Below are 26,300 nucleotides of genomic sequence, written 5' to 3'. Positions count from 1 at the left end.
TTAATGTCCGTCAGTCGTTTTGATTAAAAGCAGAGATTTCCTTCCAGTGTATTCTAATTTGTTATGTTGTCTTTATTGATTCTCAGAGCCTTCATGAAGAAGCAGCAGCAACTGAGCGCTCTGAGGGTGATGCAGAGGAACTGTGCTGCTTACCTCAAACTCAGGAACTGGCAGTGGTGGCGGCTGTTTACAAAGGTACAATTCAAAGATCTCATAGACTGATGAGAGGTATGGACTTGGTTTTTGTGACATCACCAATCTGTTTCTGAAGAGGAGTTTCAAAGTCTGTCTTCAGCGGATGCCATATTGGAAACACTAATTCAACTTTACTTTGGTCGGCCTAGCTGACCAAATGGGAGCCTTTAGCCTTTTCACTACCAGCCACCTGACAGTCAAGTCAGGTGTCCTTCTAATGATGCAAAACTTGTAATCTTAAAGGATAAGTTCGGTTTATACAGCTTTTACATTGTTTATAGAATGAAGTAGAACAAAATACTCACCCAGAAGGCTTTCCTGATCCAAGCAGTGCTTTGGGAGATATTTAGATCCAAAATCGTGCAGCGGACGTCCGTATAATGGGATCCATCGTGGCAAAGACAGTGCCACTCCTAAAACTGCATTAATCGTCCAAAAACTCATGTTTTTCACCAATATTCCATCATAGTCCGCTCCGGGTTAGATATTGATGATCTGCTAAAGTCTGTGTTACTCCAGACAGCGCTGTGTGGCTGTAATGACCTCTGAACTGACGAAGACTTTGTTTACGCTTGCCCCTCAAAGAAAGGAGTCAGCTCTCCAGAGAGTACTGCGCATGCGCTCCTACTACTCCTTTCTTTGAGGGGCAAGCGTAAACAAAGTCTTCGTCAGTTCAGAGGTCATTACAGCCACACAGCGCAGACTGCAGCAGATGACCAACCCCGAGCGGACTATGATTGAATATTGGTGAAAAACACACGTTTTTGGACGATTAATGCAGTTTTAGGAGTGGCGCTGTCTATGCCCGGATGGATCCCATGCTCCGCTGCTCCATTTTGGATCTAAATATCTACCGAAGCACTGCTTGGATCAGGAAAGCCTTCTGGGTGAGTATTTTGTTCTACTTCATTCTATAAACAATCTAAAAACTGTATTAACCGAACTTATCCTTTAATATCTTTGAATCTGCTGATACAAGAAAATTTGCAGTAGTTCTCAGTAGTTGTCATCATGTTTAGGGATGGGAATCAAAAACCAATTCCAGTTGAGAATCGTTAACAGTTCCTTAAAAGAATCGATATCATAAATCTTTCTGCTAATCAATTCCCTCATTAATTCCATTCAGTTGACAGGGTTCAGAAGCGTCAGAATTGTGGCTCAATTTTAATTACACCTACTGCACAACCTTAAGTGAGTGGAAACACCAGCAACTTGCAGAAGCAGTTATCTATACTGGGATGTATGTTTGGCATTGTTGCCACCAGAAATCAGACCATTTGCCCACATGAAAAATTTGCTGGAATCGATAGGGGAATCGTTAAAGAATTGGATGGATTAGCAGGATCATTAACAGCATTGGTATTGATAAAATCTTCTTAATTCCCATCCCAAATCATGTTTATTTGTATTATAAAGATGGGCCAAACTATGTTAAGACTAGCTGTGTTGGTACACTCCTGATCTGAAAGGTCAAACCTAAGAAAAGGCAAATAGAAATTATAAAAGAACACAGAAAAAATTCTGCGTTCAATATCTCTCTTAGGATTTTAGAAAGAATGAAACCAGCCTGATTCAGAATTAATATTAGACACTTTCTTTTTTCTAACTTTGTCTGTCTCTTCCAGGTGAAGCCCCTGCTGCAGGTGACCCGGCAGGATGAAGAGATCCAGGCCAGAGAAGCCCAGCTCCAAAAGGCCAAAGACAACCTCACCCGAGTGGAGCAAGACTATACGGAGCTGGATCGGAAACATGCGCAGGTAAAAAAAAAAACTAAGCCTCCACTGTTTCCACTCCTGTTCCCCTGTTTTCTATGAATCAGAGCCTCACTCCCCCCCCTCATCCCCCTCTCTATCTTTGTCATGGTCCAGCTGGTGGAGGAAAAGGCAGTACTGGCCGACCAGCTGCAGGCAGAGGCAGAGCTGTTTGCGGAGGCAGAGGAGATGAGAGCCAGGTTGGCCGCCCGGAAACAGGAGCTGGAGGAGGTGCTGGGCGAGCTGGAGAGTCGGCTGGAGGAAGAGGAGGAGAGGGGTGTGCAGTTGACCAATGAGAAGAAGAAGATGCAGCAGAATATACAGGTCAGGAGATGAAGTGACCTTTCAAGAGATGTGTGAACAGAAACTGACTCTGACTCATCAGACTTTCTTCCTGCCAGATTTGCTTAGTCATAAAAACAGCACAGAGTCAGGAAAAAAAGAGCTCTATCTCTCCTCACTGCATTTTTCTTAACATTTTCAGGACTTAGAGGAGCAGCTAGAGGAGGAGGAAAGTGCACGACAGCGCCTCCTGCTGGAGAAGGTGACTTTGGAGACAAAAGTTAAGAGTCTAGAAACAGATCTGATGGGTGCAGTGGAGCAGAGAGACCGGCTGAGCAAGGTGGGCATCACATTAAAAACTTTATTTTAAAGTCTGATAAAAAAAACTTTGAAGAATTTTTTTAATAATTCATAAAGAAATATGGGCCAAAGGGTGACTCAGCTAACGTGTATGGGTCATGTGTCTGATGTTTCGTTGCTTTTCTCTGAGCAGGAGAAGAAACAGTTTGAGGAGCGTCTGAGTGAAGTGACCGATCAGCTCACTGAGGAAGAGGAGAAAACCAAAAGCTTGAACAAACTCAAGAACAAACAGGAAGCTGTTATCGCTGACCTTGAAGGTAAATATCCTCATGTGGGTTGGGTGCGTGGTGATAAATACTTTTCATTTGTTTCCATGCTGTGATGGTATAAAAATATATGATTTATTTAGATTTACTGCTTTTATGCTTGGATATATAATCTGACTCTTCATTAATGGTGTTTAGAGCGTCTGAAGCGTGAGGAGCAGGGTCGCCTGGAGCAGGAGAAATGGAAGCGGAGGATGGAGACTGAGTCCCAGGAAGCCCAGGAGCAGCTGTCTGACATGGGCATGCTGTCTGCAGAGCTTCGGGGCAGTCTGGTTCAGAAAGAGAAAGAAATCACCGTCCTGCAGGGCCGGTGAGACACAAACAAAAAACAGAAACATATGGAAAGGGCTTTTTCAATTTACATTGTAACCGTTCTCTCTTTCTCTTTGTTTCTGTCAGATTGGAGGAAGAAAGTGCACGTCGTACAGAGGCTCAGCGATCGCTGAGGGAGGCCATGTCCCAGGTGTCTGAACTGAAAGAGGAGGTGGAGAATGAACGAGGGATGCGAGAAAGGGCAGAGAAACAGAGGAGGGACCTGGGGGAGGAGCTGGAGGCTTTGAGGACTGAACTGGAGGACACTCTGGACACCACAGCTGCCCAGCAGGAGCTCAGGTAAAGAAAATGCAAATTTAAACTAGAAAAGCACTTAGAGAGCACAGACCTCCGCCAAGCATATTGTGATTGTCACCAACACTTTAGTCCTACTTTAATGTTATACTCCCTTTCAGCAGACTGTCTGCTACAATTTGGTGTTAGTTGCAGGTTTGTACCATAATTTGTTTACTGACAGTGTTGAAAATTATGATGACCCAGGACATATTTCATATTCTAGATCTTAGTATCCAGAATATTACCAGGATCTAGATCAAACTTTTACATCTTTCAGAGATTATTGTGACCTTGTCTTGTATTTTTTTGTAAAGTAATCTGACTATTTATTGTGGAGTTATATACACATATAATTCACAATGATAAAGAATCCTTTAAAAAAAATCCAGGATCCAGACGGGTCACCTCCAAAATGTAATCACTTCTTCCTTATCTCATTTTGAACATTTCCTGAAAAATTCATCAAGATCTGTTCGTTACATTTGAGTTATGTTGTTCACAGACAAAAAAAAACAGACAAACTCTCCCAAAAACATAAGCTCCTTGGAGGAGGTAATGAAGCTGTTAAAATCTGTTTCTGATGTCAGTTCATTGAATTTTGATAAACTTTAATGCTTGTCTTCTTCCAGGTCTCGTCGTGAGGCAGAGTTAAGCGATCTACAACGATGTGTTGAGGATGAAACACGCCGCCATGAAGCTCAGCTCTCAGAGCTCAGAGTCAAACACAGCGCTGCAATCGACAACCTGCAGGAACAGCTCGACAACAGCAAGAGAGTGAGAGAAACACTCAACACAACCATTTAAAAAAGCTTTGATCATGTAAACTTGCACCATCACTCATCCATGCTCTCCTTCAGGCACGTCAGTCACTGGAGAAGGCCAAAGCCATGCTGGAGGAAGAGAGGCAGAGTTTGAGCTCTGAGCTGAAGAGCCTCCAAGCAGGTCGCACGGAAAGCGAGAGAGGCCGAAAGAGGGCGGAGAGTCAGCTTCAGGAGCTCAACGCCCGACTGGCTCAGGCGGACAGAGAGAAGGAGGAGAGGGAGGAGCGAGTGCACAAACTCCAGGTGCGATTGGATGTAGAGTCACTGAAACCAAACCCTAACGTCTTAATTTCATCAATTCTTCTGACTTTTGCTTTATTTGTCCTGATGAATTGACTTCAATATATCTTTTATCTACTTTTACAGAGTGAGATTGAAGTCATGTCCGGCAGTCTTTCATCCTCTGACACCAAATCTCTCCGACTCTCTAAAGAGGTGAACAGCCTGGAGAGCCAGCTGAACGATGCAAAGGTAACACAATGCAGCATCCAGAGACACTTAGAGCCCTTCTCTCAATATCTGAGAGTATAGAAAAACTGAAACTGACCCAGAAACACCCACACAAATGCCGACTGTCACAGAGCTCTGGTTGACACTTGTGTTTTCTCGTCTCTCAGGAGCAGCTGCAGGATGAAACACGTCAAAAGATGGCTCTGGGCTCCAGGGTGCGAGCGCTAGAGGAGGAGAAGAATGGACTGATGGAAAGACTGGAGGAAGAGGAGGAGAGGGCCAAAGAGTTGTCTCGGCAGATTCAGACTCTTACCCAGCAGGTAAACAAAGAGAGGCTCAACTCTAACTAGAAAAATTAACCGGGAATATGAGACTTAAGTGGAACATCTCTGGTGTGTATAAACTCCTCAGCTGGCAGAGCTCCGCAAGCAGTCTGAGGAGGTGAACACGGCCGTAGAGGCAGGAGAGGAAACACGCAGGAAGCTCCAGAGAGAGCTGGACAGCACCACACAGAGAGAGAAACAGAAGGAGGAGGAGAAGGAGAGAGTGGAGAGGCAGAGGGAAAGACTGCGGGAGGAGATTGAGGACTTGGCGCTCGCCTTGCAAAGAGAGAGACAGAACTGCATGGCCCTGGAGAAGAGGCAGAAGAAGTTCGACCAGGTCAGTGCCTTTTATTTCTCTATCCTCTATTTCTCTAACCTGAATAAAAACTCCTCAAATGTCTGCTTGATCTCAAACTTTTCCCCCATCTCCTACAGCTTCTGGCAGAGGAGAAGGCTGTGAGCGCTCGGCTGTCAGAGGAGAGGGACAGAGCGGAGGCAGACAGTCGAGAGAAGGAGACGAGATGTCTGTCACTTGCCCGAGCCCTGGATGTAAGCTTGCTGAGAGCAGATAAAATAAGAATGGTAGTTATGTATCTGTGATTGTGGTAGTGATTCTGTTTCTTTGTCTGTGAAGGATACCAACGAACAGATGCAGGAGCTCGAGAGGGCCAACAAGCAGCTCCGCTTGGAAATGGAACAGCTTGTGAACCAGCAGGATGATGTCGGCAAGAATGTGAGACTCTCCATCCTCGGACTCACAGATTTGCATTGTGGCTGTCTCAGTCTTCAGTAACTCAGAGCTTCCTTTCTGCTCTTGTTTCAGGTCCACGAGCTGGAGCGCACCAGGAGGACCTTGGAAACAGAAGCCCAGAACCTGCGGGTTCAGACGCAGGAGCTGGAGGAAGAGCTGTCGGAGGCAGAAAACTCCAGACTGCGGTTGGAGGTCACCCTGCAGGCGCTCAAGGCTCAGTTTGAGAGAGAGCTCAGCAGCAGTGAGGAGAAGGGAGAGGAAAAGAGGAGGGCGCTTGGCAAACAGGTAGAGAGGGGAAGAAGGGGAAGAAGGGAGGAAATACAAACAATGACTTTGTTTGCTCTTTGGTTTACCTTTTTTTTCAACCCACTTAGAAAATGTCACCCTCTCTTTACTAGGTCAAAGAGTTGGAGATCCAGCTGGAGGAGGAGAGGACTCAGCGGGCTCAGGCCGTAGCGGCGAAGAAGCAACTGGAAGCAGAACTGCAGGACTCTGAGGCCCAGGTGGAAACATCCAGCCGTGGCAAAGAGGACGCTGTGAAGCATCTGAAGAGGCTACAGGTAAAAAATAAATAAATAAATGATCATTTTTGAATTCTGTTTGCACATGATAAGCTGTAGTTCACCTGCACATGTGCAGCAGAGAACACTGTTTACAGCAGACACCAAAATCAACACAACTCTGAAGTTCCTCACGGAAGCTCTGATCAATTAAACCCAGCTAAAGAGGAGCCTTAAAGACTCCAGGATTATTATCATCATTGCACAGCTCTGTCAGTGAATATTTTAAGTTGTCATATATATTTTGGTGCAGCTAAAGAATGAAATAAATCTCTTATTGTCTCAGGGCCAAATGAAAGAAGCTTTGCGTGAGCTTGAAGAGAGCAAGCTGTCCAGAGAGGAGGTGATCACACAGTTGAAAGAAAGCGATAAGAAGATCCAGACACTGGAGGCAGAAGTCCTGCAGTACACCGAGGTGTGTATAACTCACTGAGACTCTGCCAGAAATACAGTGCTCTTTAAAAAGCCTCAAAGTGACCATGAAAACCTGTTTGTTCATGTAGGAGCTTGCTGTGTCGGAGAGACAGAAGAGACAAGCCCAACAGGAGAGAGATGAGCTGGCTGATGAGATGGTCAACAGCAGCTCTGGAAAGTTAGTATCTCTTTAACCCAGATGTGTGTTTTATTACGCTTGTATGTTTTGGTATGTCTGACACTGTGTGTTTGTTCAGGAATGCTCTGTTTGAAGAGAAGAGGAGGTTAGAGGCACGGGTCAGTCAGCTGGAGGAGGAGCTGGAGGAGGAGCAGACTAATTCTGAACTGGTATCAGACAGACAGAGGAAGACTGCTCTACAGGTGTTGTAGAATAACCTGCACTTTCACACACACACACACACACACACACACACACACACACTCTTCATAGACAGCATGCAGGCAGAACTTCATGGGCTCTGCTCTGTTTGTGCTCCACAGTTGGAGACGCTGACTGTGCAGCTGCAGGGAGAGAGGACTCTGGCTCAGAAGGCGGAGGCTGCTCGGGAGCAGCTGGAGAGGCAGAACAAGGAGCTGAAGACCCGGCTCACAGAGATGGAGGGAGCAGTGAGGGGCAAGCACAAGCTCAGCGTCGCTGCACTGGAGGCCAAGATCGAGTCGATGGAGGAGCAGCTGGAACAGGAAAGACAGTAAGACACCACATCCGGTCAAAAACAGGTCTTAACAAAACTACACTGCCCCATTTAGCATGACTGGCCTCACCTCGTGATGTAGTCAAACGCAGTCTTGTGTGATGACAGAGATTTGGAGCCAACATGAGCTAAAATCCAATCATCTGAAATCCCTTTCCAGCACATTGAGCAGCTCATGATTTATGCACAAGCTCATGTAAGATGTGCTGAACTTTTTGGTCCAACATAACACTGATAGTGAACTTTCCTTCCTCCCAGGGAACGAGCAATCGCCAACAAACTGGTGCGAAAGACGGAGAAGAAACTGAAGGAGGTGATGATGCAGGCGGAAGACGAGAGGAGACATGCAGACCAGTACAGAGAACAGGTACACAGACAAAGAGTGATTCTCTGTCATTTAGTGCCTGTTGGTGCAGCTGAACTTGCTGCTCTAATTGTGCCTGCCGCTATCAGAGAGTGTTGAAAAATCATCCTAAAATGAGGGATTCATCCGGCTCAATCCAGCCTAATCCTAATCCGTCCCCCGGCATCTGTGTGTTCATTGGAAAGAGAGAATACAGTCTATGCTGGAAAAGCAAATCCCTCATCCACAGTGGAGACACCGACTCTCCTCCAAAAACATCATCAGTGATAATCTCCCAGGTTTAATCTGACTCCTGATCCCTATCACTCCCACTCAGACTAATCCCCTTTTTTCATACATTGCTTCTCTTCTTTTTCTCCTCTTACCCTCCTCCTCCTCTTCTTACTCCTCCAGCTGGATAAGTCGATGGTCCGCCTGAAGCAGCTGAAGAGGCAGCTGGAGGAGGTGGAGGAGGAGAACTCTCGCTCCAACGCTCAAAAGAGGAAGCTGCAGAGGGAGCTGGAGGAGGTCACCGACAGCAGCCAGACCATGACGCGGGAGATCACCTCTCTCCGGAACCAGCTCAGGTAGCCACATGTGTGTGTATGTTTAGGTGTGTGACCATTCATGTGTGTGTGTGTGTGTCTGTGCAGTTTGTTCATCATCATTCGTTGTTCTGTTTGTTTTTAACCCCAACATTAACTCGACATGATTTGTTTTGTTTTGCTCTTTCATTTCTTTGTTTCTTTTTGTCCATCTAACACTGACAAACTGTCCACCTGTCTCCGTCACAACAACTCTCAGCGTCCCAGAGTGGAGGGCCGATAAGTAGGTCACTGTGTGTGTCATTTTTTATCACATTTGGGTGTTTAAAGGTGGAGGTTTAACACATGTCAAATTCACTAAGTTCCCATGTTTACTGTTTGTTTTTGTTATGTTGTCATATTTACACATTTTGAAAAGTCAACTACTCTTTGTCAGATATTTCAATATTGATTATTTTTTAATTTAGAATATTGGAGCAAAACTATCATTTCTTTTTAGAACTTTAAAGCTCAAACATAATTTCTCCACTGTCTCAAACATTTTAGACCATTTTTCTGAAAGCAGTTGTCAGCCGACTTATTCTTTCGTTTTAAGTCGTTCAAAGACTATTTAAAAATGTTTTCTTTAGTTTTATGTCAAAAATGAACATTTTTATAATCATCAGGGATCTGATGTTTCCTGAATCCCGATGGCTGTCTTTCAAAGTTAGAAACAGTGTTAGAGCCCAGTTTAACCCAAAAAGTCTTTTTTGACTGCTCCTTAAGGGCTCTTTTTCAAAGTCATAAGACATTAAAAGAATGTGAACAAAAATGTCTGCCCTGCGCCCGTGTGCACATCTAGTTTTTGGATCCCCTTTTGTCTGTAGCGTTAGCTGCAAATAACTGGTAAATAAACTTAATGTAATAAACAAAAGGACAGAACCAAAAGGACTGATCATGAAATGTCAAAATGAAAAGCAGTCTAATAACCAGGGTGAAATAATCTCCTTTGGGGAATTGGAATTAAAAATCTTCTTTAGTTCCATGTATGGTTTGTACAAAAGAAAAGATTTCAGGGATGACATCTTGTCTGTTTGACACATTATAATCTTCAAAAAATGTCAGCTCAAGATTGTCTTAAGTTTTAGAAAATACTTAAGTGTAACGTTACTATGCCAAAAGCACTTTTTGCACCAAACTACCTTAAAGCCGGCCCTGGTCTAACTTTCACTCTTGCCTCGTTCAGGCGTGCACCGTTGCCACTCTCAATGCGTGGACGCAGAGCACTGGTTGACGACCTCTCCTATGAGAACTCTGACTCAGAGGAGCCCCCCGCCTCCCCAACCCCCTCCTCTGGACTCCCTGGGACCCCGACTCCCTCCTCGGAACACAGCCTAGACCCTCCACCGCCCTACAGCGTCAACAACACTGAGTGATGCACACATAGACTCATTCACACATAAACACACACACCTACAGATAATGGCCTCTCACAGCCTCGACGACTCAGGGGTGAATGAGTGACTCACATGCGCACACACACACATATGCAAACACACACACACACTCACACACACAAAGAACAAACATATACTAGTTTATAAAGTAATTTAGAATGCATACATCGGGTGCTTTAACCTCAGTGACAAACATAAATATGTCAAAATGAGATTTTACTAAAGAGGAAACTGGAGTTGATTTTGGTTTTGTAACAAACTGTGACATAAAATCAAAACAACAGACTGGAAATTTCTATGTCTCTGTAATGAACTTCTGAGAATCTTAACTACATCTCCCACAATTCAAATGGGAACATGAATTGTTTTCAACTAACACCATGATGCTGTACAGCTATTAGAATGCAGAAAACATTATGATAGTGACATCTTTTACACTAGGAGGTATTTCAGAATCAAGCCATGTCTTAACTCTTTGATAAGAGTTGAATATGAAAAAACTCATTTTAAAAAAGGTTAAAAATATTTCTAAAAGGTGTTTAGACAATCTATAAACATGTAACAAAACAAGGAACGTCTAACATGCAAATGGAACAGAGACATTTTATGTCCGTTTTGAATAAATAGGATCAGAATTAGAGAGATCAAAGAATGGCTGACAGCCAATAGGAAGGTGATCAGACATACTGGAGTGGCTTAGCAATAGAGAAAGGGCAACTGATAAAAATCTGTTAATTGAAAAGGGACTTCACTAAGTTCAGACATTTTGATCTCATGTTGTGTCCAGTTGTAAAGACACAATCACCCGATCATAAAGAGCAGCCTGGGTGCAGTTCATCTGCATCAAAGATGTATTAAGTGATAAATCCTTTTACTGTAGATTAGAAACAGTTTGTTGTTAGGTACCGCAGAAGGTAGTATTAGATAGTTTCTTGAACTAAAGTCTTAACATATTGCTTCATAAATTTGTATAATTTATATCCAATGTGAACTTAAGTTATTAATCACAGGTTATGTTCTGTGTAGTCTGGTTATTTTGGCCTGAACTGGGTCGCATCATGGCTCAGACGTGTTTCAGTCAGCGTCACAGCATCAGATCTCAGAGGGGAAGTTGCAAAGATTAGTGGTTGGAAAAGACATATAGATTTATGAATTCTCTACCACAGCAGCATGAGTGGAAAAAATAACCTGTGGAGGGTGAAGTTTACCAATTCACCTTTTTATCCAATCAGGACAATTTGTGACAGCAGATCTTCTTCAGCTGTTCCAGACTGACAAACACATCACATTTATTTCCACAAGCATCTTGTACATTGTAATTTTTACTGAGTAACTTTGTAAATTATTGATCATCAAGCTTTTTTTTTGTTTAACCAAATGGTGGGCGTATGGATGAGAAAAAGGGACTTAAATCAGTAGTTAATGTAGAGTAGCAGTAGAAAAAACTACATGACGCAAGTGGAGGCTTGAGGTTTTCTACGATTGTCCGGTGACTCTGCTGGAGATCAACCCAGTAGCTTAAGCTCAGTCTCTGCTTGCTGTTCATGTAGAAAAAGGTAGAATAACTGAGCATGAGACTCAAAACATTTTAGATACTCATAGAGTTAGATTTAAAAAAAAAAACAGAAAATTGAGGCACTGAGGAATGAATTTTTATGAAGCAAACAGCAAGTAGAACAAAAAGTAGATTTTTTTTTACCCTAGCTGTCAGCTCTAAAAGTCATGTGTGTGTACGTGGTGTTAACACACACACAGCTTGATGACCCTGCTGTCAAACAGATAATGTTTAATGGAAACCTGTTTTGTCCTTCAGTGGAATCTCCTCATTTTAATGATTCTGTTTTAGTAATTTTCATAAATTGTCTTTTTTTTTTCTTGTTTGTTCATTTTTTTTATTTTATTACAACCGTCTTCAGCACCTGTTTGCCTATTGAAGCTTTAAAGTTGTCCAGGAACTTCATGTGATGTATAAATGATGATAATTTTAAAGGGATAGTTTAGAAATTTGGGGAATGCTCAAAGATTGACACAAATCTTAGCAAAAGCAAGCCGCTGGTTAGCTTGGCTAAGCATAAAGGCTGAATTTAGGTAAATGGCTGTAACATAATCTGCTCTCAAGTTCTTCCAAAAATCACTTATTTACTTTCATGTTTACAATTAAAAGGAGGCTTTTATGCAGATCTATTTCCAGAAAAGCAAAGTCTAGATGAAGTCACCAAATCAAGTAATCATCACAAAGATGTTGTTGAAACACATATTTGGCTTATTTCCATACAGCCTGTCTAAATGAGCAAATAGAGGCAGATAGTTTGAGACCTGCTATACGGTGGATTTTGTAATTTCCTTGCACAAAATTGTCATCTTTTTTCAGTCTAAAACATCCTTTGATGTCTTAATTGTATTTATCTAAGCATCAGACTAAACAGAAAAAGTAATGAAGGATATTTCCCAAAATACTATCCTGTCCCTTTAAATTTGAAAGAATGTCACTGGTGCATTCGTTTTTAATTGGAACTAAAGAGCTAAAGATTGTCTGGTAAGAAATCAAACATCCTGTTTCTTTTACTGCAAAGAATGTTCTTTTTATTTTTGTTATATATAAACATATATATTCATGACATATGGAAAGGATTAAATGATTGTGTTGGTGTTTACCACTGATGACTCGCCAAAACGTAGTTTCTGGTGAACAGTGTTGTCATGACAGGTCCTTCTTCTTCCGTCTGTTTTAATATTGAATGAAATACAAAGCTCGCGTAATAAGTTGATCAAAGATCAATAATCACACAGACCTTATGTTCCATGTGTTTCCATATTTTCAGACATTTAAGCTTTGTTTTTGCCATATCAAGTTCACCATGATTACCACTGGGTGTCGGGTGAAGAGAGATCAAACCCGTCAGGTCTAGAAAGAGTTCTGACATATATTTAACGCCCTGACGAAGGGCTTTTTTTAATTTTCTGAATGTACAATTCCTTTATCTTGCAATATGCAAAGGATTTCGTTTGAGGCTTTGTTTTTTAAGATGTTGTGTAAACGCTGCACTTTACACATTACGAGTAGAGATAAACACAGCCGGACATTGTCAGCACATGATGTTCGCTCTGGAGGCTTGTGATTTATCTCAAAGAGGCCGACAGCATCAAGCCAAATGAGCTAGCATCACACGTCCTGAAGTTCATATTAATGTTATCTCAAAATGTCGTATCAACGTCTGAACGTGGCGGCTGTGTTCACGTCTCAAAAGACCAAAATCTGAGGACATGTGGATTTAAACTGCTGAAGTGAGAACGGATGAGTTCTGTTCATGTGTAGCAAGAAACGAGGCCGGTGCTTCTGAGGTGTTATTTTTTTCTCTGCGTTTGTTTATGGCTACTGTGGAACTTGAAACATTTTGGAAAAATGTGTTTTATTGTTTTAGCCTTTTTTGGTTGATGATGCTGTTATTATAAAACATCTGACTGGGGTTAACTTTAATACATGTTCTTGGTTTGGATCTTTGTGTTTCTGAGTGTTTTTTGAAAAGCTGGACACACACATACACACATACACACACAATCATTATGTCTCTGTACTTAAAGCAGAGGTTTTAGCTTTACATGATTTACAGCTCCAACATTACTTCCTTATCTCAGGCTGGTCTCTGTTTCGCCATCATTTTATTTTATCTTCTGCCTGAAAATACTTCATTTTCAGCTATACTCTTATTCTGGCCTACCCAACTCTCTGTTCCCATGTCTTTCCCTGTTACCATGTAATAAAGTATTTTTTTCCTTTTTAAAATGACAAAATCTGCCTTTTGAAGGGGCCCATCAACTGGTGGTGTCAAAACTTGAGCAAATCTCACATTAATCCCATTGGATTCTCTTATGATGTTCTGAACAAGCTGTGGAAAGCAGCTGGAAATCTCACAAAGACTGTTTGAATTATGGTTTTGAAACTGCCTGTTTTTAGACATTTAACCTAACATTGTTTTGAGTATAAAAAAAACTTTAACACTGTAAGAGCGGTAGTGTGTTGATTTAAGTTCATTTAAAATACAGACTAAAGTTCATGAATCGTATATTTTTGGTTATTGTTAGAAGTATAATTGATGCCTGGATTGTTAAATAGTAAGAGTCATTAAGTAGACGAGGGATTAGGGTTGATTGGGCTTCTCCCCTTTAATCTGCCCTTTACGTAAATTTGTGATGCCTCATGCATGGGTAGAAGAGCTGGCATGGCATGGGATTATAGTTTCCTAACCGTGTGATGACGTAAATAAAGCTTCTTTCATTAAAAGTTTAAAAACTAGATACATCTCTCATCATTTGCGCTGAAACTATGTTGCTATCCCTGGAGTTATTTATGACCTATGACACCATAGACAGAGTGGACAGTGTGGCTCCGCCATTAATCATTGTACGGTTTTAGAGCCAAAATACCGTCGTCACAAGCGCAGCCATTGGTAGCAGTTGTGGAGCTAGAGTTTGCGCAGTAGATTGTGAGGGATTCTGGGAGAATCTGAGTGGAGCTGGGTGACAAAAATAAAAAAATAATTATTTATATTTTTCTTTTGAGAGTGTAATCACTTCTTGACTCTACCTCTCAACATATTTTACAATCCCTGAAAAAAATACACGAGAAGGCAGCTGTCAGTCATCATTAAACATTACATAAAGCCTCGTTTTTAACCTCATATAACTAATGAAAACGAAACTTTTCAGAAAGAAGAGGACTTGAATACAAGACAGCCAAATGATATCTTCAAATCAACTCAATAATGGGACATGAGAAACATTTCTACGAGGAGTATTAATTCTTTAAAGTTTGACCACAGCCCATCTGGAATGACTGGAAAGCCAGATTTTTTTAACCTGTACTGCAGCCAGCCACCAGGGGGAGCAGTTTTTGTGAGACATTTTTTTACTGTCTTTATTTGACACTCAAGGGAAACGCCACTTGAAGTCTTGAAGTATTTCTCACCACCTCTTGACAGTTAAACATACTATATAATAATATTTATTGATGTAACTTTTATCTTGGTTTAATAGCATCATAAAAATACGCTTCACCACTTTACCATAAACAGTTCGTATTTCAGCAACATTGCCTCTGCAACTATAACACAGAGGAAGAGTTACACAGAATCAGGAACTCAAAATATGACAAAAAGTAGGTCTGCATTTTGTTTTGTTTTTTTAAATCACCAGGAGTCTCAAATACTGCAAAACAAGCAAAGATAATTGAGAGTCTTTGAGGCAAATGGGATGAATGTTTTACAACCAAAAGAAAAAGTAATCAATGCAAGATGAATAATTATGTTTACCATTTGTTGTTAGCTGGCCCCAGGAAGCATTCCACTTCTCACCCCTGTGAGAGAAGCCACCAGGATTGTTTCACTGGCAGTGCACATCTTGAAGCTCTTGCTCTTGCAGGAGCTTAGACAAATTGAAATCACCTTAAAATTTACATAAACACCAGGAATAAGAGCAAAATTCAAAAAGCGCTGTGTCAGAAAAGATTTGATAAACCTAAATTGTGTATTCAGCTTACAAAACAACATTAAATGATTGACATTATGAATATATACATTGCACAAATAGACTTCCACTATCCAACTAACTGCATACTGCCCATCATAAGTTAAAAGCATCATTAAATAGTACCACACACCATGTTTGAACCCATCTTAGCCTTTCTAAAACACATTGCTGATGGTTTTTTTCTTTGAAATTAAGAAACAGAGATGGGTCATACACTTAACTTTCCCCCCTAATCTCAAGAGAGGAATCAATCCATGCATCACTTTTGAAAGGAGACACATTTTCCTGGCAGTCAGGTGACTTTCTGTCCTTTAAGATATCAGTGAACAGCCAGTCATCCTCATGCGGTGGTGTTGGTATTGGACGGTCCTCAGGAGTGTGAAGTGGGACAGAAAAAGATTGGGCAACACCCTCAAACGGTGTCAAGTTTTGATTGTTTTCACGATTTATCAGCATACAGGAACTCTCTTGGTTGAGATTTTGGTATGTCTGCAGCTCTGAGGGGTTGAGGTAACTGATAGCTGTAGAGAGCAGGTTATGTGTGCTATAAGTATCTGAGGGCAGCTTACAATTGTTAAACTGTGTCTCTTTGTTTTGTCCCATGTAGTTTACACTCAATCCTTGATTTCCACAGCAAATATATCCATATTCATATCTATAGCCCCTTGAATTAGTGTGCATATCCTCCACTTCAAGTCTGTCATTACAGATTTTTGTGTAACTATCTGACTGATCTGAAAATCCCACATCATCTACTCTGCCTTCCTGCCCATCCTCACTTTGACGAGCACAGATACTTTCAAGATAAGCTTCCACGTCCATGCAGCCTCCTAAATCCTTACTGCCAGCACTAAAAAGATCTATGAAATCTGTCCACTGACTCTCCGTAATGTCTGCAGCGTTTTTCTGGGTAAGCACGTCTTTAAACACTTGCATCGAGAAGTCACAAGAGTCGAGAGATAACGGGGAGAGTTGTGGAGAAAAGGAAGAGGAGATGTCCACATTTTGACCAAAGGGGAAGAATGTGGTATCCTGATGAGCTGTTGGAGAGCCCTCTTGGGAGAAGTGGGCTGATCCTGGCTGATTCACTTGCTCCGACCTAAGGCAACTGTCCATACCACTTGCAGAGGCCAAAAAAGTGAAATCCACCAGCTTGTGATTTTGACTCTCTGTCATCTGTCTCTCTTTGCTCTGGTTGGTCTTTCTAGAGCTGCGCATGTTGTGCTGGGATTTGGGGTGTCGTTTCCAAAGATGTCCCACCTCTGGCTGTTTCCTTTCTCTGGTCTCTGTTTCATGTGATTGAACAGACACGGCAGTCCTGGACGTATTCATGCCATCTCTTCCTGAAGGATGGCTGCATTTATCCTGATCTTGGAAGTTAGTATCCTCGGAAGGGAAAACTGACTGGTTAAGAGTCTCTGACTTTTGTGATGGCAGAGACAGCACGTTTGTCTCCTTCTCGTTATTACTAAGAGCAGACGCCAGCCTGTGATTTGCTGCTTCTATGTCTGCAAACTTTCTGTTGAGAGAGACAAACAAGGAGAAAGATGTAACATTTACCATCAGTTGTTCTGGAAATCCCTGAAAACAGTAGATACTTCACTTTGTAGCTTATATATATACATAAAACAGAAAATGAACTCTTGCTAGTCCACGCTACTACATAGAAGCTCCCTCAGACCTAAAGGCAACTTGCCAAAGTGAAAAAATAAAAATAAGTCTTTAAATTGTCGCTAACAGATTTACTCCTACAGACTTACAATTTCTTTCACCAAGATCTACTATCTTAGACTTAAATTCTTTCTTATATAAGCTAAAATCAATTTTTTTTCTTCTGGATGCTCCAACACACCTCTGAATCATGTTGTGAAGGAAGCGGCGATGGTTAACCTGCCGTTTGGACGGTCGGTTCTTTCTGGGTTTCTGAAGAGTCCTCATCATGTGCCCTGCTGCTGAAGTTACAAAGGTGTAGAGGTCACGGCCACAGGGGACCCCTCGATCCAGCCCAGGCTCCAGAGTCAAAGAGATGGACGGACGCATGACTAGAAGAGAGACTGCTGGAGTCAAAAGGTGTGTTTGGAGAGAACAGATAGTGAGACAATGGGTTGAAAAGAAATTCATGATGAGACAGTTAGGGAGGGTTACGAGTCTACATGTCTCTTTTACATTTTGTCTGCACAGAAAAAGGGAAAGAAATTTATTCACAAGGACAAAAAAGATGTCACAATACTGAATCTACTTTGCATCTGAAATGATAATAAACACAAAGGAATTCTAGGCTGTTTAACTGTTCTATTGAGGAAGGATAACTAATAACGTTATTTATCTGCGAGTTAACACTGCTTCTCCTGTATTTCTGAAACAGCAACAGGAACATTTTTCAACAAAACAATGTGACTCATATAAAAACTGTGAAGAAACGAGTTATATCTAAAATTAAGAATGCTGGTTTTTATTTGTTGTACATTATTTTAACACTTTGCTATTTTACATAAGATCTAAGTATTTCATTGCTGTTATAGCAGAAAACTGATCATTTTGACAGATCCAGAAAGTGTCCAAATCGTGTTTCATAGTGCTCAGCTTTGTAGAAAAATACAGTATGAAAAATGCTTACCTTATTCCTCCTCAGGCTGCTGTCTGCTCCTCGTCCCACAAACTGCTCTGAAGACTGAGAGGCAGGCTGCTTCAGGGCGAGAGGTGTGGTAAATTCATTGTCTGTGTACGTCAGGGTGTGTGTTGTATGTCTGCGAGCTGCAAATTAAGTCAAGTGACACAAGACCTCAATGCAAATACTGAAACACCCCACCACCCCGCCCTTTTTCTCCCTTTAGCTGTTGAATGGAAGTCAACTCTACAAATCGATAGAGGAAAAGGAAGTGGAACAAGATGAGAGGTTCTGAAAAGAAAGAGGCAATTATCTGAGAAAGTCAACCGCTGGTGGAGGTGTGTGCACGCGTGTCCTTTGTGTGTCACACTAAAGCCAGCTTGTTAAATACTGAGGGACACAAATGCACCATTTGAGGCAGTTAACAAACCCTTAATTGATCAGTTTAAACTCTGGCCCTCATTACCACATTCTCAGGGGGAAGAGACAGCATGGTTGCTAGTGGCTTTAATTGACCTTTGCAGTTCAATAGCATATCTTCTGTTGAAAGGGACTTTACATATCTATGGTAGCACCACCGCCTTTTCACTAAGATGAGAAACAATTAAGACATGGAATCAAATTATTTTTATTTATCAATACAATTTCAAACTGTTTTTTCAGTATTTTCTTATCGATTATTTCAAGTGTTTACTTTAACTACCAATGGATGGATCTGCCGTTCTGTCAGGGAAAAATTTCACACCAACTGTTTTTCCATCTGCCAGGTGGATGTAGATTGTTCAGTGTAAAAGGAACTAACATATTTGTCAGGTAGTATTTGTGTCATAACTCACCACCCAGCTGATGTATTGCAACACAGTCAAACTTTCTGTACCAGGAAACATGACATCTGTATCACACAAATTGCATCCTTGGTTGGACTCTCCATTTATTATTTCAGCTGTTTTAAGAAATGTTCTTATGTTCTTTTTTGTGTTGGATCCAAGGAAATCACTTATTATGCCATTGTTTTAGCCAAAGAGCTAACTCCTGTTTGAGCAGAAATGACAAGACTTCCATTCATTCACTGCTTTAGTATTCAAAATTGAATAATTTATTAATGCAGATAGAAAATTTTTTGAATGTAAAAATCAGCAACTTTTGTCTAATTTCTCATGTCACAATGACCTGCATAAACATGTGCATCTTAAGAAACCTTACTCAAAGCAAGAACCCTTCCTGTGGGTGTGTCTTCTATTTTAAGACACCATGCATGCTTCTGACAGGGAGCTGAACAGTTAGCTTCTTACTGTGGTCTTAACTTAAACACTTCAAAAAGTGGAACAAATCTGGGGTAAGTAACTCTGTCATTTTAAAAGTATAAAAAAGTAGAGTGCTTGATCACACTGCCACAGAAACTGGACACAGTGGGCTCACCTACACTGCCAAAGGGGTTTAAGCTACTTAATCAAGCTGCAGAAGAAGTTTGTCAGACATACTGTGTTTCTCCATGTTCTTTGTGTATTCTGCTGCAGATTATTACTTCGTTGCTCACTAGTCCTCACATGTGCTGTTTTCTCAGACTCCCCTACAGCCGGCTGATAAAGGTGTTATCACACATTCTCTGCAACAGAGGCAGAACTTTGACCTGGTAAGGAGGAAAACTTCCCTCACTTGGTAGTGCAGTGTCCTCGCCGGCTTTGGATTTATGTCACTACCTCCTCCTCTTTGCCAAACAGGACCAATCAGAAAAGAGCTGAATTTTTTTTTGCTTTCCAACTTTAAAGAGCGGGTTGAGAAGAGCTGAACTGAAAGGTAGGTTTCACTTTTTTTCTGCATAAAATGCCAGGTAAACTACAGTTTCATGTAAAAAAAAATGCAATTTTAAGAAATTAGTGAAGGGTTTGCTGTATATAGCTTTTTTCTCTTTATTCAACACTTTTAAAGTCACAATCTAAACCCTCCATTGGATTTGAACAAATTCAAAAGCCTTACTTTCTGTAAAAGTGTCACCTTTGTATTTAGTGTAGTTTTTTCATCATGAACCGGGCCTGGGCTGCGTTCAAAGCTCATCCATACATCAGCAACGTCCTGGGATACACAACATTGTTTGCCTCTGCTGACCTCATACAGCAGAGCGTGCTCGGAGGCAAACACAGTGCAGGAACCACAGCGGAGAAGTCAGCAAAGATCGACTGGTCTCAGACGGCTCGAGTAGCGACTGTCGGCTTCTGTTTTCATGCCAATTTCAACTACCACTGGCTCAAAGGGCTGGAGAGAATGCTGCCAGGAGGAGGGGTAAAAGCGGTGACAGGGAAAGTTGTGGTGGATCAGCTGATTGCAGCACCTCTCACCATAAGTGCCTTCTATATTGGTAAGGGTGAAAAAGGACACTGTTTGTATGTACATCTGTATTGAAATAACATAAAAAACCCTCAAACATCCTGAAATCGGTGATCAGTAAAATATATTTTTTTCTGTCAAACATCACTGAGAAAATCCTTGTTTTTTGCCAAAACTTATTAAAAAAAATAAAAAATTTGTCTATGAACTTTGATTCCTCATAAAGTTTGTTTGCGTGTATGTTTGATTGAGGAGGCAGCGCTCTCTCTTTCAGGTTTGAGTTTACTAGAAAGGAAAGATGACCCACTAGAGGACTGGAGACAGAAATTTTGGACTTCTTACAAGGTACCATTCAGTGAAAGATTTCTTTTATTAGATTATCATTTCATCAATAAACTGGTATCTATATTTGTCTAACAGTTATTCTGTGATTTGTCTCCCCTTTAAGGCTGGAGTTGTGTTCTGGTCAACAATGCAGGTGACGTATTCTTGTATTACCTTATATTTCAAGTGCCCATATGTTTGCACTCACACCCTCACAACCATGTGCATACAAAACTGGGATAATTTAATGTTTTTGTGTCCTCCTCCATCATCAGGCAGTGAACTTTGCCCTGGTTCCTCCTGTGGCTCGGACAACATTTCTTGGGGGCATCGCTCTGGCTTTCACCATCTTCCTGTGTCACCTCAGACAGCAGCCTGACCATAAGCTCAAATAAAGTCAAGCTCCATGGCTCCATGATGCAAGTTTCTCTGAAGAAAGACTTTTTTGTGAAAGAATTTTGCAAATGATGAATAGTTACATCTTGTTTTTGAAGAAACAAGCAGAGGGCTCTCAATAAAGGCAATACTGACTGAGTGAGTTCAACCTCACTGCTGCATGTTAATGAATTATTTTTAGGCCTACTGTACGCCAAGAGAAGACCATAGCTGTAAACTTTTTGTTGAACTGCTATTTTTTCTCTTTTTTTGTATTACAGAATGACTTTGTTAATAAAACAAAAGTATTTTTTAACTTTGATTTAGATTGTGAAATTAAATGTATCATAATATACCAAATATTATTATTATTATTTTTCAAACACAGACCTAAATTTGGAAACACAAGTGTGGGGCTAAATTTGAACTTTAAGTAACCCCTACCCCCATTAAACCCTTCAATTGATAATACTATGGTCCACAAACAGGCTTTAGCTAAATAAGGAAAGGCTTGACTGAGCACCAATGTTTTCAAAAAGCCTTTAATTAAAGGAAACAACTAACAGGAATGTCCAACTTGAATAACGAGTAAAACGATGACGAAAATCCAGCATGTCATTGCATTCGGTGCAAGCGCTTGACGATAAATATAGACCTGTGTGACAATAGTGGAGTGTAAAATCTGTTTCTTCAGTCTACAATCACAATTTACGCGCCCGCACAGAAAAAGATCAAAAACATAAATCAGAATTAGCCATGCCAACTACAGTATAGTATGACAGGGATTGTTGTGGTCTCTCGTTGTTCTTACCACACGAGGCGCCATCCTCAACAATGAGCACATGTGTTGACTCTAGCCAGCAGGAAGTGCATGCTTCGTAGCCAATCAGAAAGCCGAGACTGCAGCGCAGTGTTTATCGCGAGACCTCAGCTCTTCCTTTTCCCTTTTCGCTCTGAGCCCAAGATGGTAGGTGTCGCTAATAGAAGTTTTACCATACAAGACTATCCACGATCATCCTTTTAATTGCAGAGTCACATCATCTCAGTGGCAACCTCAAATGGTTCTTAACACCACACATGTTATAAACTTATGATTATTTTAACTTCTTTTATAACATAGATCTTTTTAACGAACGCTCTGCTGTACCGATCCGGTGCTGTCTATAGACATAGCTTCATGTCTTAATGGTGATCGAGGGAACCTTTGAAATTCGTTCAGAACCCGAGATACTTAAAACAACAAGAATGTGTGTTTCCCGTAAGCTAAAATTTGTCCTTTTATGGGAAAAATCAGCTGAACTTAGAATGTTTAGCCGCTTTGCTCTGTTACCTGCTAGAGCAGCTAGCTGGAAAGTCAACGTGTGAACCGGCCAGTGCTAACATTTCATGCTAGGTGCTCGTATCGTTAAATATCAAAGGAATATACCTTCACAGTGATTTAACATCCCTGTATTTAAACAGTGCTGTAAGTGTGGTTTATCATTGGTCTCCGTGTGTGAACATAAAAGCATCGGTAGTAGAAGCTGATTGTAGTTATTGTGGTACGTGTCAATGGTGTACTTGATTCTTCAACTTTCATATGCTGTGTATTAATCTCATGATCTTATTCCTTTCTAGGGAGTTGACATCAGGCACAACAAGGACCGTAAGGTTCACAGGAAAGAACCAAAAAGCCAGGATATCTATCTGAGGCTCTTGGTTAAGGTAAATCCTTAAAACTACAGTCATTCACTTTAGCGTATCTCTTGTAAACCACAACTTTGAAACAGACTCATGTTGTACTAACAATGCTGCTGGGGACTCACAGTTGTACAGGTTCCTGGCCCGCCGCTCCAATGCTCCCTTCAACAAGGTGGTCCTGAGGAGGCTCTTCATGAGCAGGACCAATAGGCCCCCCATCGCCATCTCTCGTCTGGTGAGTGTCAAACATCTCTTCCTCTTGTCCAGCATTAATAAGCTCTCCTACTATAAAAAGGGATATTTCATTGGTTAAGCATGTTTTCTTAAGGAAGGTTATTGCTCTTCGTAGCCTTTAATGCATTTTTGACAGTTTGAAGTTATGGGTCCATGTCAAAACCATAAAGTGACATCTGAAATGGGACTTTGCTGTTTTATAAATAGATGGATTAGATATTGTGTACCAGTGTTTGAACTTATTGCAGCTGTTATTGCCATGCGCAGATTCATCATCAGACTCTAAACCTTTATTAAATTTTACTGTTATGGCTAGGGATGCACGATATAATCGGCACAATATCGGTATCGGCTGATAAAAGCTTAAAAACACGTTTATTGGTATCGGCAGTTATGAAAATTTCTGCCGATAGGCACAGCCCATAAGTATTATTTTCCATCTGAAAAATAAGCTCCTTAAATAAAATGTAGCACTTCATTTATTTGCACTGCAGAGCTCTGTGTCTGTCACCAGGTTGTTACAGTAGCTCTAAAATAATCAAATGCAACTTGGTTATGTTTAAAACTGCATTGTACATTTAAAGTTCATGTGATCTAAAGAAATTATTTTTCTGTATTTCAATATTGAATGTCTTGAGTTTGAAAAAATAATACATTTCTTGTTTATGGTCAAATCTATAATGTCTTGTTTTATGTGTGTTTCTTAAACAAGTAAGACCGTCACAATAAGAGTAACATATAAATTCCAGTACAGGATAGACTTAGCTTTCTTTACAGTGAAAAAAACAAACAAACTTGTGATTATCGGTATCGGTATTGGGCAAAAGGGGTTTCAATATATCGGCACATGGGCAAAAATCCAATATCGTGTGTCCCTAGTTATGGCCGAGAGCAATGTCTAGAGGAAGGGTTAGATTTTTTTAAACCAACCTCAGATTAAAATGCAACTCAGTGTTCTAAAATGTGTTTTCCCCGCCTGACACTGTGCCTGTTTAGAGAAAATTTCCATTGGCAACTCAGGCTTTCTTGATGACAACTGAATCATTTGGAGAACCCTAAGCATGCAATCTTCATTCGTGAAGCCACCTTGAGTAATGTACATGCAAGAGCGGTGTATGAGCTTTTGTATGACAGTTTTGCTTGTAACCCCCATATTCACACAAATTTTGCCTATGCGTATTTGGTTCTGTCTGCAAGTTTGCTTTGGCCTACAAGTTTGTTCTAGCTGTCGGAAAATATGTTCTAATTTGATATATACTTGAATAAACCACACTGAATTATTTTCTGTAAAAAGCTGACCATTTGCGCTCATCAGGAAATTCCATCAAATGTTTTTATTAACATGTCAGCAAGTTGTGATCATATCATTTTGCCATACTGTAAAACTTAAACACTTGTACTTGAGTCAGTCCCTGCATGCTGGCATAAATTCATCACCGCAGCATGCCTGCCTTTATCAGTGGAACAAGGAAACACCTGCATTAAATCACATTTAATGAGTAAACTCCAATATCCAGTCTAGATTTTTCTGTTGAAAAAAAAACAAGATTAAGATTCAACTCTCATCAGTATTTCATCCATTTTGGTTAGACATTAAAATCGTATGAATCTAGGAAATCTTAAACTTGAGCAAAGAAGATTCATGAATGTTGAAGTATCAGTCCTGTGGCTTCTTCAGACCTCTAAATTCTGCATGCTACAATTCCTGACTTTGTCTCCATTGTCACCAGATCCGTAAGATGAAGATGCCTGGCCGTGAGAACAGAACCGCTGTTGTGGTGGGAACTGTCACTGATGATGTCAGGATTCAGGATATCCCCAAGCTCAAGGTAACTCCTCGTTACAAGAATGTCCACGTTCCTCTGTTTTTTTTTTTTTTTTCTCTTTTCATTCTTATGTATTGTTGTTGGCAGTCAAAGAGATGGTTCTAACATCCTGTTGTCACACAGATCTGTGCTCTGAGGGTCACTGACGGTGCCCGCCGCAGGATCCTGAAATCAGGTGGTCAGGTGATGACTTTTGACCAGCTGGCTTTGGCTTCTCCCAAAGGACAGGGTACAGTTCTGCTGTCAGGTAATACACTTTCGGATTCATTGACATACTATCAAAAACATTATGAAATTTGGGTTGATTGCATTCATTGTTTGCCTGGTTCCAGGCACCCTCTGGGGTCATTTGTTTTTGAGCCTGGTTGTAGGCAAGTGTGCTTTATCAGCACTTTGCTAAACAATAATGAGGTCAAAACAAACATTTTCCAATGTATTTCTTTATTGGCGAGATCAGGGACTTACTGACGTATGTGATGTTTTTCGGTGGAGCCAGAATTGTGTCGCTGGAATACACTAACATACTTTGCACTCTAAATGTTTTTTGCTACAAAATATTTGTTTGAACTGTGGTGCTATGATACATAGTCTTTAAGTGAGATGAGTATAGGCAAAAGACAACTTTCTGCTTTATGAACCACTTTAATGTAACTACTTCCACAGGCCAGTAAAGATGTGCATGTTTATTGATATCTGATGTGTTATAAAATGTGTGAAGGGAAATGTAATCATGTTCCACTTGCAACATTTAAAAAAATGACATAAAGCTTCAATTTTTCCATTAAAAAAATTTTATTTTATTTTTTAGGACCCCGCAAAGGCAGAGAGGTGTACAGACACTTTGGAAAGGCCCCTGGAACTCCTCACAGCCACACCAAGTACGTTTATATATATCTTTTTTTTGAAAAGCCCAACTGACTCCTTTAATTTTGTTAATGCCTATAATGTTAGCTGTGATTGCGCAACTAACAATTTGATCCAGCTCAGTGGATTTCATCAATTGTGAATTTTTTTTTTTTACTTTTGTAAAAAGTGCTTTTTATCATTAAATGTCTGTCCCTTCTGTGATAGACCTCTGTCTGTGTTGTCCATGTGTATATTTTTGGATACACTCTGAAGCTGAAGAGTAAAAAAAATTTACAACTCTACAGATGACCTCCATTGATTTGTAATGCAATGTTACTACAAAATAATTACCCAAACCCAACACTGAAAATGTTATTAACCAAGGCCTGGTTGGAAATAAAGAACTTGACATTAGAGACCATACAGTGGTGTTCAGTTTATAATCGAATTCAACAAGGGAAATCATCAGCTCAGCTGAGCTATTTGTGAATTGATGATGTCAGATAGTTAGAGCCAAGCATTGATTGAACAAAATGGACTGAATGTTGTGATTGTGTTGCCATCAATTTAACATATACTTGTCTTTTTCTCCCCCTTTAGGCCCTACATCCGCTCCAAGGGCAGGAAGTTTGAGAGGGCTCGTGGTCGCAGAGCCAGCCGTGGCTACAAGAACTAGTGTGTCTTTGTTTTCGATGCAATCTGATAATAAAAGATTGACTGTTCAATCTCAGTTGTCT

At 40.7% G+C, this 26,300-nt stretch overlaps 4 protein-coding genes across 10 annotated transcripts in view; 3 read left to right on the top strand and 1 right to left on the bottom strand.

Annotated features, from left to right (window-relative positions):
- Nucleotides 1-13,654, top strand: part of myh14 (myosin, heavy chain 14, non-muscle) — a 33,110-nt gene extending 19,456 nt beyond the window's left edge. For 4 of the 5 annotated variants that reach the window (XM_074683110.1, XM_074683109.1, XM_074683111.1 and 1 more), the window contains 23 exons: nt 87-195; nt 1,821-1,952; nt 2,064-2,270; nt 2,431-2,568; nt 2,722-2,845; nt 2,993-3,164; nt 3,254-3,466; nt 4,093-4,237; nt 4,321-4,527; nt 4,651-4,755; nt 4,902-5,054; nt 5,146-5,394; nt 5,493-5,606; nt 5,692-5,790; nt 5,881-6,093; nt 6,207-6,368; nt 6,655-6,783; nt 6,872-6,960; nt 7,040-7,163; nt 7,284-7,492; nt 7,754-7,862; nt 8,253-8,425; nt 9,609-13,654. In XM_074683110.1, the coding sequence (XP_074539211.1) occupies nt 87-195; nt 1,821-1,952; nt 2,064-2,270; nt 2,431-2,568; nt 2,722-2,845; nt 2,993-3,164; nt 3,254-3,466; nt 4,093-4,237; nt 4,321-4,527; nt 4,651-4,755; nt 4,902-5,054; nt 5,146-5,394; nt 5,493-5,606; nt 5,692-5,790; nt 5,881-6,093; nt 6,207-6,368; nt 6,655-6,783; nt 6,872-6,960; nt 7,040-7,163; nt 7,284-7,492; nt 7,754-7,862; nt 8,253-8,425; nt 9,609-9,798 (3,565 nt within the window). In that variant the 3' untranslated portion in view covers nt 9,799-13,654. The remainder of the gene's footprint in view (nt 1-86; nt 196-1,820; nt 1,953-2,063; nt 2,271-2,430; nt 2,569-2,721; nt 2,846-2,992; nt 3,165-3,253; nt 3,467-4,092; nt 4,238-4,320; nt 4,528-4,650; nt 4,756-4,901; nt 5,055-5,145; nt 5,395-5,492; nt 5,607-5,691; nt 5,791-5,880; nt 6,094-6,206; nt 6,369-6,654; nt 6,784-6,871; nt 6,961-7,039; nt 7,164-7,283; nt 7,493-7,753; nt 7,863-8,252; nt 8,426-9,608) is intronic. The other variant, XM_074683112.1, reaches the window with a different exon arrangement.
- A 1,538-nt stretch (nt 13,655-15,192) lies between these two features.
- On the bottom strand, nt 15,193-18,036 carry c16h19orf85 (chromosome 16 C19orf85 homolog). 2 transcript variants are annotated; one of them, XM_074683114.1, is made up of 3 exons: nt 17,963-18,036; nt 17,198-17,387; nt 15,193-16,864 (listed from the first exon to the last, which is right to left on the bottom strand). In XM_074683114.1, exons 2-3 carry the CDS (start codon nt 17,383-17,385, stop codon nt 15,562-15,564), a joined length of 1,491 nt encoding a protein of 496 aa, XP_074539215.1. In that variant the 5' UTR covers nt 17,386-17,387; nt 17,963-18,036; the 3' UTR covers nt 15,193-15,561. The 2 variants fall into 2 exon arrangements, with proteins under 2 accessions (XP_074539215.1, XP_074539216.1); XM_074683115.1 differs by having other exon boundaries at nt 17,198-17,399; nt 17,963-18,009.
- Nucleotides 18,037-19,975: 1,939 nt separating this feature from the next.
- Nucleotides 19,976-20,997, top strand: LOC141801450 (mpv17-like protein). The gene is made up of 4 exons (XM_074684504.1): nt 19,976-20,309; nt 20,553-20,623; nt 20,727-20,756; nt 20,878-20,997. The coding sequence occupies exons 1-4, from the start codon at nt 19,976-19,978 to the stop codon at nt 20,995-20,997; spliced, it is 555 nt and encodes a 184-aa protein (XP_074540605.1).
- An 818-nt stretch (nt 20,998-21,815) lies between these two features.
- rpl18 (ribosomal protein L18) lies at nt 21,816-26,293 on the top strand. Of its 2 annotated transcripts, none has more exons than XM_074683688.1 (7): nt 21,816-21,944; nt 22,595-22,681; nt 22,785-22,892; nt 24,622-24,720; nt 24,841-24,964; nt 25,526-25,595; nt 26,164-26,293. In XM_074683688.1, exons 1-7 carry the CDS (start codon nt 21,849-21,851, stop codon nt 26,237-26,239), a joined length of 660 nt encoding a protein of 219 aa, XP_074539789.1. In that variant the 5' UTR covers nt 21,816-21,848; the 3' UTR covers nt 26,240-26,293. The 2 variants fall into 2 exon arrangements, with proteins under 2 accessions (XP_074539789.1, XP_074539790.1); XM_074683689.1 differs by lacking the exon at nt 21,816-21,944 and adding an exon at nt 21,956-22,038.
- The last annotated feature ends 7 nt before the right edge of the window (nt 26,294-26,300 follow it).

The sequence above is a fragment of the Halichoeres trimaculatus genome, unplaced genomic scaffold, assembly GCF_033239565.1.
Source record: "Halichoeres trimaculatus isolate MK-OKI-2021-1 unplaced genomic scaffold, fHalTri1.1 fHalTri1_scaffold_12, whole genome shotgun sequence".
NCBI classification, from domain to species: Eukaryota; Metazoa; Chordata; class Actinopteri; order Labriformes; family Labridae; genus Halichoeres; species Halichoeres trimaculatus.
The sequence above is the reverse complement of the archived record's forward strand: the minus strand, read 5'-3'. Positions and strand labels throughout refer to the sequence as shown.

Coding starts and splice junctions, on each gene's coding strand:
- c16h19orf85 (XM_074683114.1), bottom strand. CDS start 17,385: ATGCGTCCGTCCATCTCTTTGACTCTGGAGCCTGGGCTGGATCGAGGG. Junction 16,865..17,197: donor CTTCACAACATGATTCAGAG/GTGTGTTGGAGC, acceptor CTCTCTCAACAG/AAAGTTTGCAGACATAGAAG.
- LOC141801450 (XM_074684504.1), top strand. CDS start 19,976: ATGAACCGGGCCTGGGCTGCGTTCAAAGCTCATCCATACATCAGCAAC. Junction 20,624..20,726: donor AATTTTGGACTTCTTACAAG/GTACCATTCAGT, acceptor CTCCCCTTTAAG/GCTGGAGTTGTGTTCTGGTC. Junction 20,757..20,877: donor TGTTCTGGTCAACAATGCAG/GTGACGTATTCT, acceptor CTCCATCATCAG/GCAGTGAACTTTGCCCTGGT.
- rpl18 (XM_074683688.1), top strand. CDS start 21,849: ATGCTTCGTAGCCAATCAGAAAGCCGAGACTGCAGCGCAGTGTTTATC. Junction 22,682..22,784: donor ATCTGAGGCTCTTGGTTAAG/GTAAATCCTTAA, acceptor GGGGACTCACAG/TTGTACAGGTTCCTGGCCCG. Junction 25,596..26,163: donor ACTCCTCACAGCCACACCAA/GTACGTTTATAT, acceptor CTCCCCCTTTAG/GCCCTACATCCGCTCCAAGG.